The sequence below is a fragment of the Hyperolius riggenbachi genome, chromosome 5, assembly GCF_040937935.1.
Source record: "Hyperolius riggenbachi isolate aHypRig1 chromosome 5, aHypRig1.pri, whole genome shotgun sequence".
In the NCBI taxonomy this organism is placed as follows: Eukaryota; Metazoa; Chordata; class Amphibia; order Anura; family Hyperoliidae; genus Hyperolius; species Hyperolius riggenbachi.
In genome coordinates this window covers 252,261,023-252,279,716 of record NC_090650.1, presented here as the reverse complement: position 1 = coordinate 252,279,716, position 18,694 = coordinate 252,261,023, and the positions used below count along the sequence as shown (strand labels likewise).

Below are 18,694 nucleotides of genomic sequence, written 5' to 3'. Positions count from 1 at the left end.
ATGAACTTTATCACAATATGCTAATTTTTTTAGAAGGACCTGTATATGTTACTATTTTTGCAAGGATACCTGAGAACACTACAAGGGGTGTAGAAAAGGAAACAAGCAACTCCTCTCAATGTTTGTGAAGATTTCCCCTTAAATGAATCAGCCAGTTTTGCCATGAATGTGACTTCACAAAATTCACCTACTCATCCGTATTCCATAGCACTTCACATAGTATACTATTATTTTGCACATGGGTGTGTATTATCTTGCTTGTAAGCTGGTATCCTCCATTATCTTGATTACTACTTAAAGGACTTACGAGCCCAAAACCGGAAAAAAATGTGTTTACCTGTATGAATTTGTAACGCACGGAGGACGCCATCCGCAGCCTCTGTGCAGCTCCGCCGGGTCCCCGCTGCATTCGCTCCCCCCGGCCGGACCCCGACCCCACAGCCCGGGTCGGGCGCTCCTTCCTCCTCAAATATGGCCGCCGGAGGAGGCCGCGGCTGCGCAGTCCGCACCGACGCGAGTGCGGCTGCGCAGCTCTGGGGCCTCCCTCCCCGATCCACGCTACGTAGCATGGATCGGAGAGGGAGGCCCCAGAGCTGCGCATCCGCACTCGCGCCGGTGCGGACTGCGCAGCCGCGGCCTCCTCCGGCGGCCATATTTGAGGAGGAAGGAGCGCCCGACCCGGGCTGTGGGGTCGGGGTCCGGCCGGGGGGAGCGAATGCAGCGGGGACCCGGCGGAGCTGCACGGAGGCCGCGGATGGCGTCCTCCGTGCGTTACAAATTCATACAGGTAAACACATTTTTTTCCGTTTTTGGGCTCGTAAGTCCTTTAAATACTTTGTGCAACTGGGATTAGAGATGGCCCAAACGGTTCGCCGGCGAATGGGAACCGGCAAACTTCCGGGGTTCGTGATCGCGGAGAACCGCAAACTTTTCGGGAAGTTTGATTTACCCCCATAGTGCATCATTAGGGTCAACTTTGACCCTCTACATCACAGTTAGCAGGCACATTGTAGCCAATCAGGCTACACTCCCTTCTGGAGCCCCACCCCCCTTATAAAAGACAGGCAGCATCAGGCATTGAACTCACTCGTGTGCCTGCAGTAATTAGAGAAGGGAGAGCTGCTGCTGCTGCTGAAGAGAGAGCAATAGGGAAAGCTTAGTTAGGCTCTTGTAGGCTTGTTAGCTTGCTCCTTGCTGATTCTTATTGCTAAAAAGCACCCATCAAGAGCTCTTTTGAGAGCTAATCTTGTTCTTGTGATCTATTTTTTTGTGTGTGTGTGTCCCACAGACACTTGTGTTGCATAGACAGCCTTGGTCATTCCTACTGTGCCACTGCCAGGCACAGTACATTCAGTGACTACCTGTGTGTGTGTGATAGGCAGCTGCACATTTGTAATCCCAATCACTGCACCTGTTCACTGTTCAGTGCAGCTACCTACCTATACCTACGTGAGCGCACGCATTGTTAATACCACCAGTCATTGCACCTGTTCAGGGTACCTGTGTATGTGTGTGTGTGTGACAGGCACATTTGTAATCCCAATCACTGCACCTGTTCACTGTTCAGTGCACCTGCCTACCTACCTACCCACCTACGTGAGCGCAAGTCATTGCAACTGTTCACGGTACCTGTGTGTGACAGGTGCACATTTGTAATTCCAATCACTGCACCTTTTCACTGTTCAGTGCACCTACCTACCTACCTACGTGAGCGCAAGCAGTGTAATATACCACCAGTCATTGCACCTGTTCACGGTACCTGTGTGTGACAGGTGCACATTTGTAATTCCAATCACTGCACCTGTTCACTGTTCAGTGCACCTACCTACGTGAGCACAAGCAGTGTACTATACTACCAGTCATTGCACCTGTTCACGGTACCTGTGTGTGACAGCTGCACGTTTGTAATACCAATTCCTGCATACCTGTTCACTGCACCTGTGTGACCGCACGCTGTTTAGTATACCAGTCCGTGCATACCTGTTAACTGCACCCATGTGACAGCTGCACATTGTATTGTAATACCAGTCACTGCTACCTGTTCACTGCACCTGTGTGACCACACGCTGTTTAGTATACCAGTCCGTGCATGCCTGTTAACTGCACCTGTGTGACGGCTGCACATTGTATTGTAATACCAGTCACTGCTACCTTTCACTGCACCAGTGTGACAGCACATTGTATTAGTCAAGTCAGTGCATACCTTTCACTTCATCCCCCCCCGATATGGACAAAGCAACAGGCAGAGGCAGACCCAGAGGCAGGCCAACCGGCAGGTCTGTTTGAGGTCGAGCTGACGTGATTTTGTGCGGCCCTGGGCCAAAGTACAGTGCTCAGAAGAAGGCATGTCTCATCAACTCCCAAGATTGTCAGAACGTGGTTGACTATTTAACACAGAACACCTCATCTTGCGCATCCACTAGCGCTACTCCAAGTACCACATCCGCTACATTTGACACTTTGCAGGAGTTATTTGGTGGGGAAATCACTGATTCACAGCCATTATTGTTACAACAAGATGAAGACGCTAAGCAAGTTACACCACCTCATATGTCTGAGTTAGGCGACACTATGGATGTAAGTTGTGAGGAGGAGGGTGATAAAGTACCTGCTGTTGGTGCAGTTTTCGAGGTGTCTGATACAAGCGAAGCTTTGGAGGATGATTATGATGATGATACTGCCATGGATGCCACGTGGGATCCTAAGAGACACAATGACCAAGGGACAGTTCCAGGGCCGGCCCTAGACTTTTTGCCGCCTGAGGCAAATTTTGAAAAAATTATTGCTGCCGTAACGCCTCCTCCCCCCCCTGCCCCCACCGTGGAGGGGGGGGGCGCCGCCGAGCTGGAGGGGTAGCGGGCAGGACGGGGGTATTGGACCTAGCGGCCTCCTCGCTCGATCCAGCGTGCGCTCCACTGACGTCGTTTCCTGCAACGCCGTCCACTTACAATACAGTGGGCGGCGTTGCAGGAAGTGACGTCAGTGGAGCGCACGAGGAAGAGGTGAGTCCTCCCCGCCCACTGCCTCTTACGAGTAGCGCTTCTGATCTATTTAAGGCTGGAGGGGAGCGAAGGACGAGGGACCCAGCTGGGGGGGGGGGTCCGACCCCCCTCCCCGCCGCTAGGCCCAATACCCCCGTCCTGCCCGCTACCCCTCCAGCTCGGCCGCCAGCTCCCCGCACCCACCGACGGGCGGATGCCGCCCCTAGAAATGTGCCGCCTGAGGCAAAAGTTTCACCCCGCCTCATGAGCGGGCCGGCCCTGGACAGTTCAGAGGGGGAGTCAGAGAGGAGTAGGAGGAGACGAATAGCTGAAAGAAGCAGGGGGAGCTCGTCATCAGAAACAGGTGGTGGCAGTGTCCGGTGCCATGTATCGCCACCTATGGACAGCCAGCCAACATGCCCTTTAACGTCAGCTGCTGACGCCACCATAGTGCCCACACCCCAGGGTGGCTCAGCGGTGTGGAAATGTTTTAGTGTGTATGCCAAAGATCAGAGCAATGCCATCTGTACTCTCTGCCATCAAAAATTGAGCCATGGAAAGGCCAACACCCACGTAGGGACAACTTCCTTACGAAGGCACATGCAGAAAAGGCACAAACTGCAATGGGAAGACCACCTGAGGAAAAGCAGCACACAAAAGCAAAGCCACCCTCCTTCTCCTCTTCCTCCTTCAGGTGCATTATCTTCAGCCACTTTTCCCCTTGCACCTTCACAATCACAGCCTCCCTCCTCCACTCCGCCTCTCACCTTGAGCAGTTCCTGCTCCTCTGCCCACAGCAGTAGCCAGGTGTCCGTGAGGGAAATCTTTGAGCTGAAGAAGCCAATGTCTGCCAGTCAACCTCGTGCCCGGCGTCTGACAGCTGGCTTGGCGGAACTGTTATCCCGCCATCTATTACCATACCAGCTGGTGGACTCTGAGGCCTTCCGAAAATTTGTGGCCATTTGGACACCGCAGTGGAAGATACCAGGCTGCAATTATTTATCCAAAAAGGCGATACCCAAACTGTACCATGAAGTTGAGAGGCAAGTGGTGTCATCTCTGGCACACAGCGTTGGGTCAAAGGTCCATCTGACCACGGATACCTGGTCTGCCAAGCACGGTCAGGGCAGGTACATTACTTACACAGCCCATTGGGTCAACCTGGTGACCGCTGGCAAGCAGGGAGTACATGGCTGTGCAGCGGACCTAGTGACACCTCCACGGCTTGCAGGCAGACCTGCCTGAGGTGCTCACAATAGAGCTTCTACAGTGATTGAACCCAAGCTCAGATCCTGCTATGTAAAGTGCAATGTCTGTGAAGGTAAAAAATTCAAGCATAAGTAGTTATTAGTGAGAATAGCATAAAAATGAACAAAAATGAACAAAAATGAATTATAAACCTGTGACCATATCTGGTCTATATTGTCAGGCCCGTTTCTAGGGCCGTGCGGCCCGTGCGGGCGCCCAGGACGCTGAAGGAGTGTGGGCGCTGTAATGGAGGCCCTCTCCGCGGGCCGCCCTCCTTGCTCCCCCCTCCGAGTGTGATTGCAGGGAAGCGCTGTGTACAGAGGGCAACTCACCTCCCTGGTTCCAATCGCCGCCGGTCTCCTCTTCTCTTCATAGCCGCTGATACACACGCTGCTTCCTGTTTAGCCGGAAGCAGCGTGTGTATCAGCGGCTGTGATGAGAAGACAGAAGAGGAGACCAGCGGCGATTGGAACAAGGGAGGTGAGTTGCCCTCTGTACACAGCGCTTCCCTGCAATCACACTCGGAGGGGGGAGCACGGAGGGCGGCCCGCGGAGAGGAAGGGAGGGAGAGGTCGGGCTGCCCTCCCCGCGGCTGACTTCCCCCTCCATTATGGGGGCGGGTACCTACCTAACCTATACTGGGGGGCACCTACCTAATCTAACCTATACTGGGGGGCACCTACCTAATCTAACCACACTGGGGGGCACCTACCTAATCTAACCACACTGGGGGGGGGGGGTACCTACCTAATCTAATCTATACTGGGGGGCACCTACCTAATCTAACCACACTGGAGGGCACCTACCTAATCTAACCACACTTGGGGGGGCACCTACCTAATCTAACCTATACTGGGGGGCACCTACCTAATCTAACCACACTGGGGGGCACCTACCTAATCTAACCACACTGGGGGCACCTACCTAATCTAACCTATACTAGGGGGCACCTACCTAATCTAACCACACTGGGGGGCACCTACCTAATCTAACCACACTGGAGGGCACCTACCTAATCTAACCTATATTGGAGGGCCCCTACCTATCCTGTATTGGGGGCACCTACCTACCCTATACTGGTGGCAACTATACTGGCTACCTATATTGGAGGCACCTACCTAACTAACCTATACTGGGGGCACCTACCTATCTAACCTATGCTGGGGGCAACTATTCTGACTCCCTATATTAGAGGCACCCACCTAGCTAACCTGTACTGGGGGCACCTACCTATCTAACCTATACTGGGGGCAACTATACCGGCTACCTATACTGGAGGCACCTACCTGGCTAACCTATACTGGGGGCAACTATACTGGGGCACCTATGCCTGGCTACCTATACTATGCCTGGCTACCTATACTGGGGGGACCTATAGCTGGCTACATATACTTAGTGCAACTAGACCTGGCTAACCTATACTGCGGGCATGTATACCTGGCTCCGCGGGGAGGAGGGGGGGGGCACAATTTTTACACCCTCGCACTGGGTGCATTTTAGCCTAGAAACTGCCCTGTATATTGTCACAGGTTTAAAATTAGTTTTTGTTCATTTTTATTCTTTTATAACTACTACTACTACTTATAACTACTGATAACTACTGTTTTATGATTTAACCAATCATGGAACAGGAGTATAAGTCGAATTAATTCAAGTATACATATTCAAATATTTTTGTAATTATTAATTCTATTTAAGGAGTAGTAACACAAGAAATCTTAGACCAGTTAAACTAGTGTTATTCACAAAGGCAGTGCAAAGCAAAATCATGATGTGGAAATCATAGTAAAACATAGCAACCAATCAAATATGATTTCTTACCAAATTAATTGAAGAAATGTTGTTGGTACAGGTTGTGCTTTACTCATTCATGATGTACTTTATACTTACATAAATTCAAATATGCTACTTTTCTTTTTAGTTCTAGTAGCCTTTACATTCACAACGCATATTTATCCTAACTAAATATTGGTGGTTTGTTCTAATAGATGGGTAAAAGTAACTTACTTCAGCCATCTGGACTTCAGTGTTGCCTTTTGCACCAACATAAACCATGGTCATAGCAGATGCAATACTCATAGGAGAAAACATCACATTTTTTCCATTATTTACACTTAGATTTTGAAACAGCTTCACAGAGAACTCATTGAATGATGTAACTAGTGCGTCCATGGTTCTCTTCCTTTTAAAGAGAAAAAAATAACTTTACTGTAGTTTTCTGCAAAATATGTAATACACACAGTAAGGGGCTGATCACGCTTGCACAAGTCTGGGTTTGCAATTTATCAGGTATTTTGTGAATGAACTTTCATACATGTATCTGTGTTTTTTGTGCACATTTGTAAGCAGATTTTAAGATTGTGATTTTTACATGTATACCAATAAAGATAATTAGCATGAAAATGTATCTAATGAACTTTAAAAGCACAAGCAAGCTTTCTGCGATTTTTCTGCATTGCCATTAACTTGCATTAAATGGGAATCAAACAGTGCAAAAAATTTTAAATGCAGGAAAATTGTAAAACACAGGAAAAATCGTGAAAGAAAATTAGATACCCTTGAAATATGAGGACAATCTGGGAAGTAACAACAATTTTCACTTAAGGAAACATTTTATTTACTGTTATTTACTTTAGACACACTGTATCTTAAGATTTCCCTGCATTATCACCTCCTTTATTTAATCCCCCTGGCGGTCTGATTCTTTCCGGATCTTAGGGTCTAAAAGTGGTGCAATTTTTTTGCAAACTTTTACACCCTAAAACCTGGAAAAAAAAATCACACCACAGAGAGATCTGCTACAGCCCCAGCACTTACTCACCTCCCTAGTATCCAGCGTTGCAGTTCTTCCTCCGTCCTCCAGGTGAGATCGCTTCTGTCGGCATGACGCGAGGGATGCAGAGATTCGGAGGACAGGAAGGAAAATGGCTGCCAATGTCTGGATCCCCCAGGAGGTAAGTGAAAATGCCTGCTGTGCGCTATGCTCTGCACAAGGCTCCCAGTGGCTACCACGAGTCGCACTTGGGGTTACCGCTCCTGGCTTGTTTTTTCCACCCTGAGCCTGACCCGTAATAACCGCCAACGAGGTTAACCATACATGATATCTTTTAACAAGGTTTTTAATCCCTTTGTTTTACTACCATTACACTCCTTATCTATGAGTTGGAGGAGCTTGGAGTTTGAGCTCGAGGGGGAGTAGGTTTGTGTTAATGCTGTTGAACAAACAGTTGCTGGCATTCTGCAGTCATGTGACAAGCAGCACAGGGTTAGAAGTGATTATTCTGACAGAAACAAGTTAAATTACATTGAAAGAATGTCTAGCTAGGCAGATAAAAGAAAATGGCTGTTTCTTTTTGGATGACCCGTTTACCTTAGATGTGTGCTGAAATCAACAATGAAAAACACTACACAAATTCAAATGAGTGTTAATGGCCTTTGAGTCTTATAACAGACTTAAAATAAGTAGACAATGTACAGAAAGTTGTATCTAAGAGTACTAAAGAAAGAAGGTATGTTGATTTGTGCTTAATTCCATTTTAGATTGAAGTATGTTGATTTGTATATTTTTGCCTGATATAATCAAGGGACAGTCAGCCAAATTTTCCATAGTGAATGTATTATACCAATGCAAGGAAAATTGGAGCAAACTGTTGCAGAAGAAAAGAAGAGGCCTGAGTCAAGTATCCTTGTTGCCTGCATTGACCAGCATCTCTACTTTTGTACTAGTTTTATTCCAGTATTTTTGCACTAGTTTTGGTAAATCTGCCTCCCCAAAGAATTTGTACTATTTAAGACATTTTCACAAGTCTGCTTTTACTTTATGTCCATGGTAAAATTCTTTTATGCCAAACCAAATTATTTTTTTCATTTTAGATAGGGTAGGGAAGAGTTGGAAACACTGCCCATATGTTACTGTTATAAGCCTTCACTATGGGGCTTCAACTTTCACTTCCTCTTTTATGCCACGGTTCACAAGGACAAGAAGCGAGATGCAGAAAGCAATAAAAACCTTCCCTGCTGTTGAAGAATAACGGCTGTATATTGCTGCACAGATACCTATTGTGGAGATTTCTCCTCAATTTCTATCCTTTGTGACTGTCGTCTAAGCAACAAGATTTAATGGAAAGTCTCCTTGATGTGGACACAGACAGCAATTACATACACGTTGGGTTGAAAAAAGACATCCATCTATAAAGTTCAACCAGAAAATATGGTACAGCACTAGCCTGCATCCTCACACATCTCAGATTATCTGGGAAAGGCATAAAGCCCTTACAAGGCATGGTCCAATTAGACCTAAAAGGGGAAAAAAATCTTTCCCGACTCCAGATGGCAATCAGATAAATTAGCTACCTATTAATTATAGAATTTGCCATACATCCTTAAATAACTTGAAGGTCTGGCTGTTGTTTGACCCATTTGTTTGTTTTGGATGCATTGTGTATGATTCCTGTTTGCTACACTTAATTGATCTGTATTGTTTAAATGCAATGTATATCCCTTGCCCTTTACTTCAATACATTTCTTCTTTAACAAAAAATAAATAAATAATCTTAAATAAATGTTTAATGTCCCTTGATAATAATTTTTGGGTGTATTTGCCTCTAAATTAATAATAGCTACCTGGGGACCTCAAAAGTACTTGGTGTCCTCTGGGGGTTTAAAGACACATGGAATGAAATACATTGAATTTAGTGTAGGATATAGTCAGAAGAAATTTGTAAGATGAATTGAGTCATGATAAAAATATATTGTGATGGGACATGGATTAAATAAAACTCTGAGGGATCTGCGTTACAACTAACAAAATGCTAGCCGAATTGCATGCAATTGCACCCATTTTTACTCATTCTTTAGCCAAATGGCATGGCCCCTTTAAAAATCAAAGGACAACCAGGGCTGCTTTAAGTATCAAAACGGGGCGAAATGTTGAGACCAAATTCGCATAAATAGTGTGGGGATAGCAGTGGAATGATTGCTTGATCCTGAGGAAGATGGCCGTAGACTGTTGAAACATGTTGATCTAAGGAAAAAGTAGTGGACTAAGTGCTGCCTGCTTGCACATGTAAACATCAGCATGAAACACACGGAAGAGCTACTGCTGTGTATACCGGAAGTGACATCACAGATCAGGAACCCTCTGCACCTGGAAGTGGCCAAAGTGGTGAGGCAAGCCAACCGGAGAGACTGCGGAGGCCCTAATATCCATGTGCAGAGTTACCGGCCAGGACTCTGACACAGCTGGGGAAAAAGAGCACAGTATGTAGTTCATAAGTCAACGGAACTGTAAGTTACTCCAGCATGGAGGTTGACAAATAAGCAACACGCAGAGTGCATGGATTATAAGGCAAAACCTTGCTGACACACGGGGGCATATGCAATTCACTTTTTCTCCTGAGTTTTCTCCTAGGTGACATTTTTATACCTTGTCAATAAAATGCCCTTTAAGGGATCCGTTGAAAAGGGCTCCTGAGCTGCATGTATAAAAAGGGCTCCTCCATAGACATCAATGTTATTTCTGCAAATATGGGCTACAAGGTGGTGAAAAGGGCTCCGGAGTTTTGATATAGGCTACAAGCGGGCGCCCTTTTGTAGCCCATATTTTTTTTTAAGGCTACTGTAGGGCACCACTTTGTAGCCCATATTTTTTATTCAGCTACAAGGTTTTCGGCTACAAAAGGGCACCCCTTTGTAGCCCATATTTTTATTCAGCTACAAGGTTTTTGGCTACAAAAAGGCACCCCTTTGTAGCCCATATTTTTTATTCAGCTACAAGGTTTTAGGCTACAAGGTTTTTGATTCTGCTACAAAAGGGCACCCTTTTATAGCCGAGATTTTTGATTCAAGGGTGCAGGGGAGGTTAGGATTAGCCATCACAAAGGGGCGGGGCGGGGGGGGGTCTTAGGGTTAGGCACCTCCTAGGGGATTAGGGTTAGGCACCATCGGGGGAGGGTTCTGTGTGAGAGTAGGAAGCAGTTGGGTCATAATAATCACTTTTCTTAGCTATATCTAGAGCCCTTTTATAACCCAACAAATTTTGCCTAATAAACTAAATCTAGCTTTTTCGGCTACACCAGGTGCCCTTTGTAGCCGAATTAGGCATATATGGGCTACACCAGGCACCCTTTGTAGCCGAAGTTGGCATATGGGCTACACCAGGTGCCCTTTTTGTAGACAAATTTGGTATATATGGGCTACACCAGGAGCCCTTTTTTACAGGAGCCCTTTTCAAATAGACCCGCCTTTTAAACCACCAGCATGCATGTAAGAAAATACACAAAATGATTTTGAAAGTATTTTTTCAACTACTCTTGGTACCTTTTTAATTGAAAAATGCTGAAAAAGTTATTTTAAAGTGAAAATGAAAAATTATCATCTAGGAGAAAACTCCTAGTAGTGGCGATTACTATTATGCACACCTAATTGGTATTGGGAAAGAGTTTTTCATCAAGTTTAAAAGATAGAAGACTTTTTATAGAGACTTTCTCCTCCCTCCATGTACCGGTATATACCTACATGAAGATATATTTTATACATCTTTATACATTTTTACAGGACAATGAATTCCATGAATTTTGTCTCCTTTGCAGGGCTGCCATCAGGAATTGTGGGGCCCCTCACACATTATCAGGCCTTGGGCCCCCTCCCTAGGCCCACCCACTGGTTGCTGTGCCCGCCCACTAGCCACCCCGTGTCCATGCAGCCCCGTGTCCATGCACAAAGTGCTCTGCGGTGAAAATATGTGCATGGCTCCGACACTGAGGAAAGCGGCATGCACAGCGAGATGCAGCAAAAAGTGGGCATGGCCATGGCATGTTGTGGGTGGAGCCAAATACTAGCAAAATACAGGTAGTCCCCAGTTAACAAATCAGATAGGGACTTGTAGGTCCGTTCTTATTCTGTACTGTTCTCTTTTGTCCCCCTGTTTCCTTCCTGTGCCTCTTTTGTCAGTGCTGGAACGCGGTGTGCTGGTTAGTGAGCCACAGGCCCGCAGCCAGCACATGCGGCCCTTCCAGTGTTTGGGGGGGGCAGGGCATCCAGAAGCCCTGGGCCCCTCACTGCAGTGTCAGTTGTCCCCCCCTGATGGCTGCCCTGATCCTTTAATTGCACTAAGTTTTTAAATTATTTATTTTTTTATTTTTTTAAAGAGGAAACTAGGTAGCTCCACCTGTGTGTGTATGTGGAGCGCATGTGGTGGGACATTCAAGAATAACCTGTATTGTCCTTTTAGGGATAATTTTTTAATTGAGATTTTAGATTTCTAATATTATTTTTCCTATATATTTTGTATATGAAATCTTTAATAAATAACGAGTAACACCATTTAAAATAATATCCAGTGCTCCTCCAAACTCTTTGTCTATTGAGTAACCTGAGATAGGGAAAAGGGTCGTCCCCCCCCCCCCCCCCCCCCCACACACACACTTTATGTAAGGTTGTCAGCAGGAGAAAAAACAGTGGGTTTGTATATGCAGTGCCATTTAATCTCTTTTGTTTTTTAATTTAAATGAATTCTTGCCTGTCCTCTGATGAAGCGTGTAAAGTAAATGGATGACCATAGTGAAAGGCATCTTGGACTGCAGCTTTTTTTATTGAAAAAGTTTTATCATAATAACACACATGACAATAACAACAAGTTAAACAATAAAAACAATAACAATACACAATCCGGTTACACCGGTTGCTGACGTATCAACATTCTTGCTAATATAATCACAAAAATCCATTATATCAGCGGAATCATATTTGCCGACATATCCATTCTAAACAGTAAGAATTTACAGAACATGAGGAGGTGAGACAGACATAGTTGCCTCCAGTAACTACACCTGGTATAGGTCCTGTACTGCTACATTTATATCAAGATCAGGGTTTCAGAAGTATCCACCCACTTATGCCAGACTTTATCAAACTTCTTGAATTAGTTACGTACCTGATACGTTTGTTTATATAATTGGACTGCAGCTTTACAGCAATGTTACGTCACTTCAGGAAACCTGCGCTCCTGCCCAATTCTATACCGTTATCCTTTCTCCACCAAATGCCAAAGCCTAAATAAAGCCTTGTACACACACCAGATTAAACACGGCTTAGATGGCGATAACAACAGTGATGCAACTGTACAGTCTCTGGCCCGCACTGACAGCCATTGAGTCCCGGTGCCTGCTGGGCAACAGTTCTCATATGTGTGTGTGATACATAACTGTAACCTGCATTCTTTAAATAATGTATAACCTTAACCATTGTCCTAATATAGATAACTGCAACCTGACTCATTACTTCCCTGGATAATAATCTGACCCAAAACCAACCTTTCACATTGGTGGAGACTGTCCAGGTACTTTTCTCCCAGGGTTATCTGGTACCCACTAGATGATGCTGCATTTAACCGGTCTGAACGAAGGCTCCTCCATAATTATAAAAAGCTACATTTCTATACACTTCATTTCCTTAAAGTTAAAGATAACTTCATATGTGTGTCATTCTTAAAACAAAAGATGAAGATAATAAAAGATATGCTTACAAAGTGTGACAGTCTATATGCAATCACAGAAATATATACTGATAGATATAGATAGATAGATAGATAGATAGATAGATAGATAGATAGATAGATAGATAGATAAATAGATAGATAGATAGCTATGTTCATTTTCTACACTTGATAGCAGACAAAATGTATAGCAAGTAATATAATAGAGTACCTGGTGTGATCAGGACAGATTCTTCAGTGCGTACTATTCTGTCCTGCAGCTACACTTTTATATTTAATGTAGTTTCTTCATCAAAGCAGCATTGGCTTCCTGGAATATTTTGTTATCATGCCTCAGCCTGTACCCTTCACTTATTAGCTCACAGGAAACAGATTTGCCAACACTGAGTCATAAAAAAAATAATAAACACCACTTGCTGCTCTTTTACAAACCACTCCAGATGTCAAAACGTATGGAGGGTGAATAGGTATTTACAGTTCACCATAACAGAAGACTATACAGAGATGTCCTGGCTACAATTGCGGAAAGAAACCCCCAGGAAACTGTTATTGCTAGTAATAAGTGCTAGAGAGAGGAAAACGCATGCAAAAAAATGTATGCACAATGCTGAAACAACTTAGTGACTTTCAAAAAAATGGTTGCATACACCAAACATAAAAAAATTACCTGCAAGAGGGTAAAAATATTTTTACCTGTCCAGCATTCATTTCTATTGATACAGTTATTGCAGTCAAGTGTGAGAGACAAAGCAAATCATTCATGGATTTTATGTTTAATAGCAATAGTATATAGAACTTTACCTATGTCTTGTATTTTAATTTTTATTTTAAGAGGTTACATTTTAACTATGAATTATACACAGCAGCCACATCAGTATGATGTAAATTCTGATTTACTCAGCTGCCCCCAAAATGAAATACTTAGCTTCTATGATTTTCAGCACTCTGTGGTTATCAAGGATTTGCTGTTATTTACTTTTCAGGAGAGCAGTGATTTAATTGAGTAACCCTTGAAAAAAAACATATGCAGGTTCTAAGTAGGCTTCATACTGTATGTTTGATTATCTCATGTCACATGACAGTTCGGGTATACTGTAAGGGAAAAAAAAATGGGGGAAATGTTTTTATCTGCTCTACCTATATGGCAAAGTAAAAATAATAGACACACATACAACTATAACCCAATAGTGGTCACTACCCCACCATCTACTCAGTCTGCCCCAATCCATCATGAACTCTGCATGACTCCACTCCTTTGACTTCTCTAATTATGCTCATTGCTGTCAGTCCCTCCACTGACTCCTCATCACACAAAGGTTACAATTGGGCTGCGTAATATGTTGCGTAATATGTTGGCGCTTTATAAATACAACAGATATGTAAATAAATAAATAAATTGGGGATCCTAACTCTCGCCTATAAAGCACCTAACAGTACTGCCTCACCCTCACATATCTGTACATATTTCCAGATACACAAACTCTGCTCTGTTAATAATATTTTTACTTTCACAAACAGGATGTTTCTGAATTTTCTTCCCTCTGGAACTCCTTTCCACGATCTGTTTGGCACTCACACCCCTTTAAAATATTTTAAGTGAACCAAGCACCATTTGTAGCACCCAGGGCATTTCAATAGCACATTTAATATGCATGCTAACAATGTGGCTCATTAAGAGAGAGAGGCGGAAGTGTAATATTTGGTATGCATTAAGGACAAGGTTTCATTAAGTATATTGAAAAAAAACGTATTTCCTGAAGTAAAAAAAGATCACATTCCATAAGATGACAAAACTGGAAAACTGAAAAAATATATGGATTTTAAAGACATCTTAAAGAGACACTGAAGCGAAAAAAAATATATGATATAATGAATTGGTTGTGTACTATGAATAATTACTAGAAGATTAGCAGCAAAGAAAATATTCTCATATTTTTATTTTCAGGTATATAGTGTTTTTTCTAACATTGCATCATTCTATAATATGTGCAGATTACACAACACTCAGCATTCAAAATGATTCTTTCAGAGCAGTCTGTCAACTAATGACCTGTCCTCTGCCAGAGGAAAAGTAAATAGTCCAAAAACACTTGAGATAATAAAAGTCAGATAACAGCCTTCTCCATGACTAACTTAGTTGGGGAGCTTAATGGCTTGTTTGCATAGAGATAACAACTGGAGTTTCTCAACTCTTCCTGTACTGGAAACAATTAGACTGATGTATCTGATCTTAATGTTTTATTTCTTAGCTGTACTACACATACAAATCATAATATCATAATTTTTTTTTTCGCTTCAGTGTCTCTTTAAAACACATACTGGTAAGTTAATGTGCAGATTAGCAGTCAATGTTTTGATCCCGTTCCTCTGTTACTATGGTGCGATGTGTTATTCTTGCCTCAGGTGGCATTAAATAGAGTTCTCCACCCTAGTTTTGACCACACCTGTCTTCAGCTTCTGGGGAGAAACAAACAGCAAATTGCAGTCTGTTTGGCCATGTACAGCAGTGAAACAAATGAGAACTTGACTTACAGCCAGAATCATACCAAAAGAAGAAATAAGGCAAAATTAATTTTTTTAAAAGGTATATTAAAGTGAGCCTCCAGACTAAAAATCTACTCAGCAGCACTGAAAAGGCTTGGTGTTTCTTTAATAGTTTCACAGCATTGGAACTTTGTTTTTCTTACCCAAGCCTTAATTTTAGCTGCACAGAAGCTAAGCCCCGCCCTATCAAAGAAATCTGCCCAGGCATTTTTCCCCTGATGCAGTGCAAAGCATGATAGGATTTCTGATGTTGTTGTTCTCGTTACCTAGCGCACGCATCTGGTAGGGGTGATCAGGACAAGACATTTGGAACTGTGTCTCATGCTCCCTGTCACCTCCTTTCAACCAAAAAAATGGCTGCCCCCATGAAATCACAAACATTTGCCTGTTCTTTTAAAACAGGGAGGGTAAGAGATTATATTACCTATATATTTTAATAACATAAGTAATGTAACTTAATGACAGTATGTTTGTTTAGACTGAAGTTACTCTTTAAGTTTATGGTGTCAAATCTGAAATGTGTGTGTGCACATGCAAACGTACTGTAAGTTTAGTGCCAAATGCTGTACTTCTGTTAGCCTGAAATGCATTCTGTTGCCATGGAGGAAATCAGGAGGATGGCGCACTGCGCACAACGGAGCAGGTCGGGTAGGGAGTAGAACAAAGGCATTGACACCATGAAAAATCTACACACGTGTTCAAAAAATGATTGAAAACTTTGAAAAACTTGCTTGGGTCTATACATCAAGAAATTGGCAGTCGACCCTACACCATTCAATATAAAAAAAAAAAAAATGATCAGAAAAATCCACCACTCCCGATCAACTTACATAAAAAAAAACCCAGAAATTTGATAACATTTCTCAATTGAATAGAAAAAAAAACCTTTTGTTTGTTCTGTACAACCAATCATTTTTATTGAATTGGTGTCAAATTGAATTTTTTTATTGTATGGTGTGTGTGACTACCATTGGCCTATGCTCAGTAGAGACAAGATGGCAGACTCTATTGGCAACGCATCAGGGCCACCATACACATGCGATAGAGAACCGTCTAGCATGCCTATGCTTTGTTTAGGAATTAGGCACCATTTCTTCACATGGCAGTACCTTCTAGTAACAGTTGTCAAATTATATGTTAACTAGTTGGCAATCAGATGCAGTGCTGCGCACTAAATGAGTTAGCTGTATAAGTTCTAAAGGTGGATAATGTTAGTTATTTTCTAGCTCACTGCATAACATTTGTAACTACTCTTTTCCTGAGCTGCTTTGAATTAAGGCCCTCCTCCCTGCATAGGGCTGATGGTCTCTACCTAATGCACCAATACACACACTGCAAGAGCATGAACACTATTGTAATGGAAAAAAAAGGTAAATGGAATGAGCAGCACAAACCAAATTATATGCAATTCTTTGCAAACCTTGCACGCAGCACTGGAGATCCCCAGTCTCCAGCGGAGCTCACAATTCAGTCAGTAGCTAGTAAGAGGGTGAAGTGTTTTTAACTTCCTTTTTCCCATTTAGTTGACACTTGGGCTTTTGGAATGGTTCCTACTAGAATGCTAATAAAAACTAGCATATTTGCCTGGTTAGAGTAGGACTCACCAGATTGGGGACACTTTGTCACAATTGGTGAGCTTAAAGAGAACCCGAGGTGGGTTTTAAGAATCCTATTAGCCCACAGAGACTGGTTCTGCATATAATCACCAGCCTCTGTTACGATACTGTTCCCCCCAGCCCCCCCCCCCCTGCGCTCTGCTGTCCCCCATAAATCAATCACCGTGCTAGCGACACGCAGCGTGTCGCTAGCAGACTGTTTACATGTAGACTGTCACTCTCTGCCGCTCCCCGCCTCTTCTATATTGCCGTTCCCCGCCTGCGTCCCTTCCATCCAATCAGTTTACAGAGGCGGGGAGAGAAGGGATGCAGGCGGGGAGCAGCGCTGTAGAGGAGGCAGGGGAGAGGTGGAGAGTGACAGTCTGCATGTAAACAGCCTGCTATTGACACGCTGCGTGTCGCTAGGATGGTGGTTTGATTTATGGGGGACAACAGAGCGCAGGGGGGGCCCGGGGGGGGGACAGTATAGCAACAGAGGCTGGTGATTATATGCAGAACCAGCCTCTGTGTGCTAATAGGGTTCTTAAAACCCACCTCGGGTTCTCTTTAAAGTGTACCAGAGCTTAGAAAATATTAAAGTTTTACCGGGTCCCGTAACTTTAGCCAATCGCGGCCAGTCTGCGCAGCTGCTGGAGAGATACGTAGAGGGTGCACTTTTTTTGTGCAGACTGTCCACGACTGGCTGAGGTTACGGGACACAATACTGGAGAGAGGGAAGAATAAAACAGGGCCTAGCATTAAGACAGGCCCTGCATGGGTCTGTGGTAATCCTGTAGGGAACTATTAGTCACAGGGCTTTTCTATTACAGTATCTAGTCATAAGCAATATGTTGATTTTTCCCTCTGTGAGGTACGCTCTCCCCTGATTGGTCAAATTTTGGTGCAGAATAGAAAAAAAAAGTTAGTAGTGAGGTCAGAACCTGTGATTGGCTAGGTGAGAGGTTAGGTCATCTCTCCTCAGGTGTTGCTAGGGTCAGTCAGGTCTGCCGTGACCAATCAGGGGAGAGTTAGGCCTATATAAGTAGGGTCCGTCCAGCTATCTAGCTGCCTGTCACCTCCGTGGCTATAGGTGAGCTCTGAGCTGTGATACAGGGCTGTAATACGTGCTCACCTGGCCACTATGGAGGTCCTGAGGCAGTTGGCGGCGAGAGCAGAAGAGCCCGGCGGTCTGGAGGTCCTGGAGCGGTGCCTGCGGCTAGCGGAGGAAGAGCGAGGGGATCCGAGGGAGGAAGCCGGCAGAAGCGGAGAAGAAGGAGGATCTAGCCGGCATTCGCAGAGGAAGAAGGCGGCGAAGAGGCCCTACTCTCCTGGAGAGCCCAGCGGTGCCGCCCAGCGGAGATCCTCGTCTGCTCGGCAGAAGGACGGAAGCGGCGCATCATCCGGGATGTCGGGCGGTAGCGGAGTTCGCTCCGCCAAGAAGAAGGGAGGCAGTGCCGGTGGCTCCAGAGGCTCGTCCGTCCCCGCTCCGGCCAGTCGGGCCGTAGGAGTGACAGCGGGTGTGAGCGCGGCTAGTCGAGCCGCTAGCGTGGTCCCCCCGGCTTCTGTGGACATCCGGGCATCGGCGGAGGTGGCGGCAGGAAGCGCGGCCAGTCGGGCAGCGTTAGAGGCGGCGGCTGCGATCTCAGCCAGTCGAGCGGCAGAGGAGGCGGGGTCCGGGAGCACAGCCAGTCCGGTGGCAGCGGCTCTGGATCCGATGGCGGCCAATCGGGCGATCCTGGAGGCGGTCCTGGGCGGCAATCTCTTGGCGGCGACCAGTCGGGTTGCCGCTTTCGGAAGTGGGCGGAGCGGAAGTCCGGAGGCATCTGCAGTAG

The 18,694-nt window shown here is 44.9% G+C and overlaps 1 protein-coding gene across 5 annotated transcripts in view; it reads right to left on the bottom strand.

Annotated features, from left to right (window-relative positions):
* Positions 1-13,013, bottom strand: part of LOC137518660 (leukocyte elastase inhibitor-like) — a 47,904-nt gene extending 34,891 nt beyond the window's left edge. For 3 of the 5 annotated variants that reach the window (XM_068236791.1, XM_068236794.1, XM_068236795.1), the window contains exons 1-2: positions 12,935-13,013; positions 6,237-6,411 (exon numbers count right to left, since the gene is read on the bottom strand). In XM_068236791.1, the coding sequence (XP_068092892.1) occupies positions 6,237-6,401 (165 nt within the window). In that variant the 5' untranslated portion in view covers positions 6,402-6,411; positions 12,935-13,013. Of the gene's footprint in view, positions 1-6,236; positions 6,412-9,340; positions 9,403-12,541; positions 12,670-12,934 lie in introns of those variants that run through there. The other 2 variants (XM_068236793.1, XM_068236792.1) reach the window with 2 other exon arrangements.
* Positions 13,014-18,694: the final 5,681 nt, after the last annotated feature.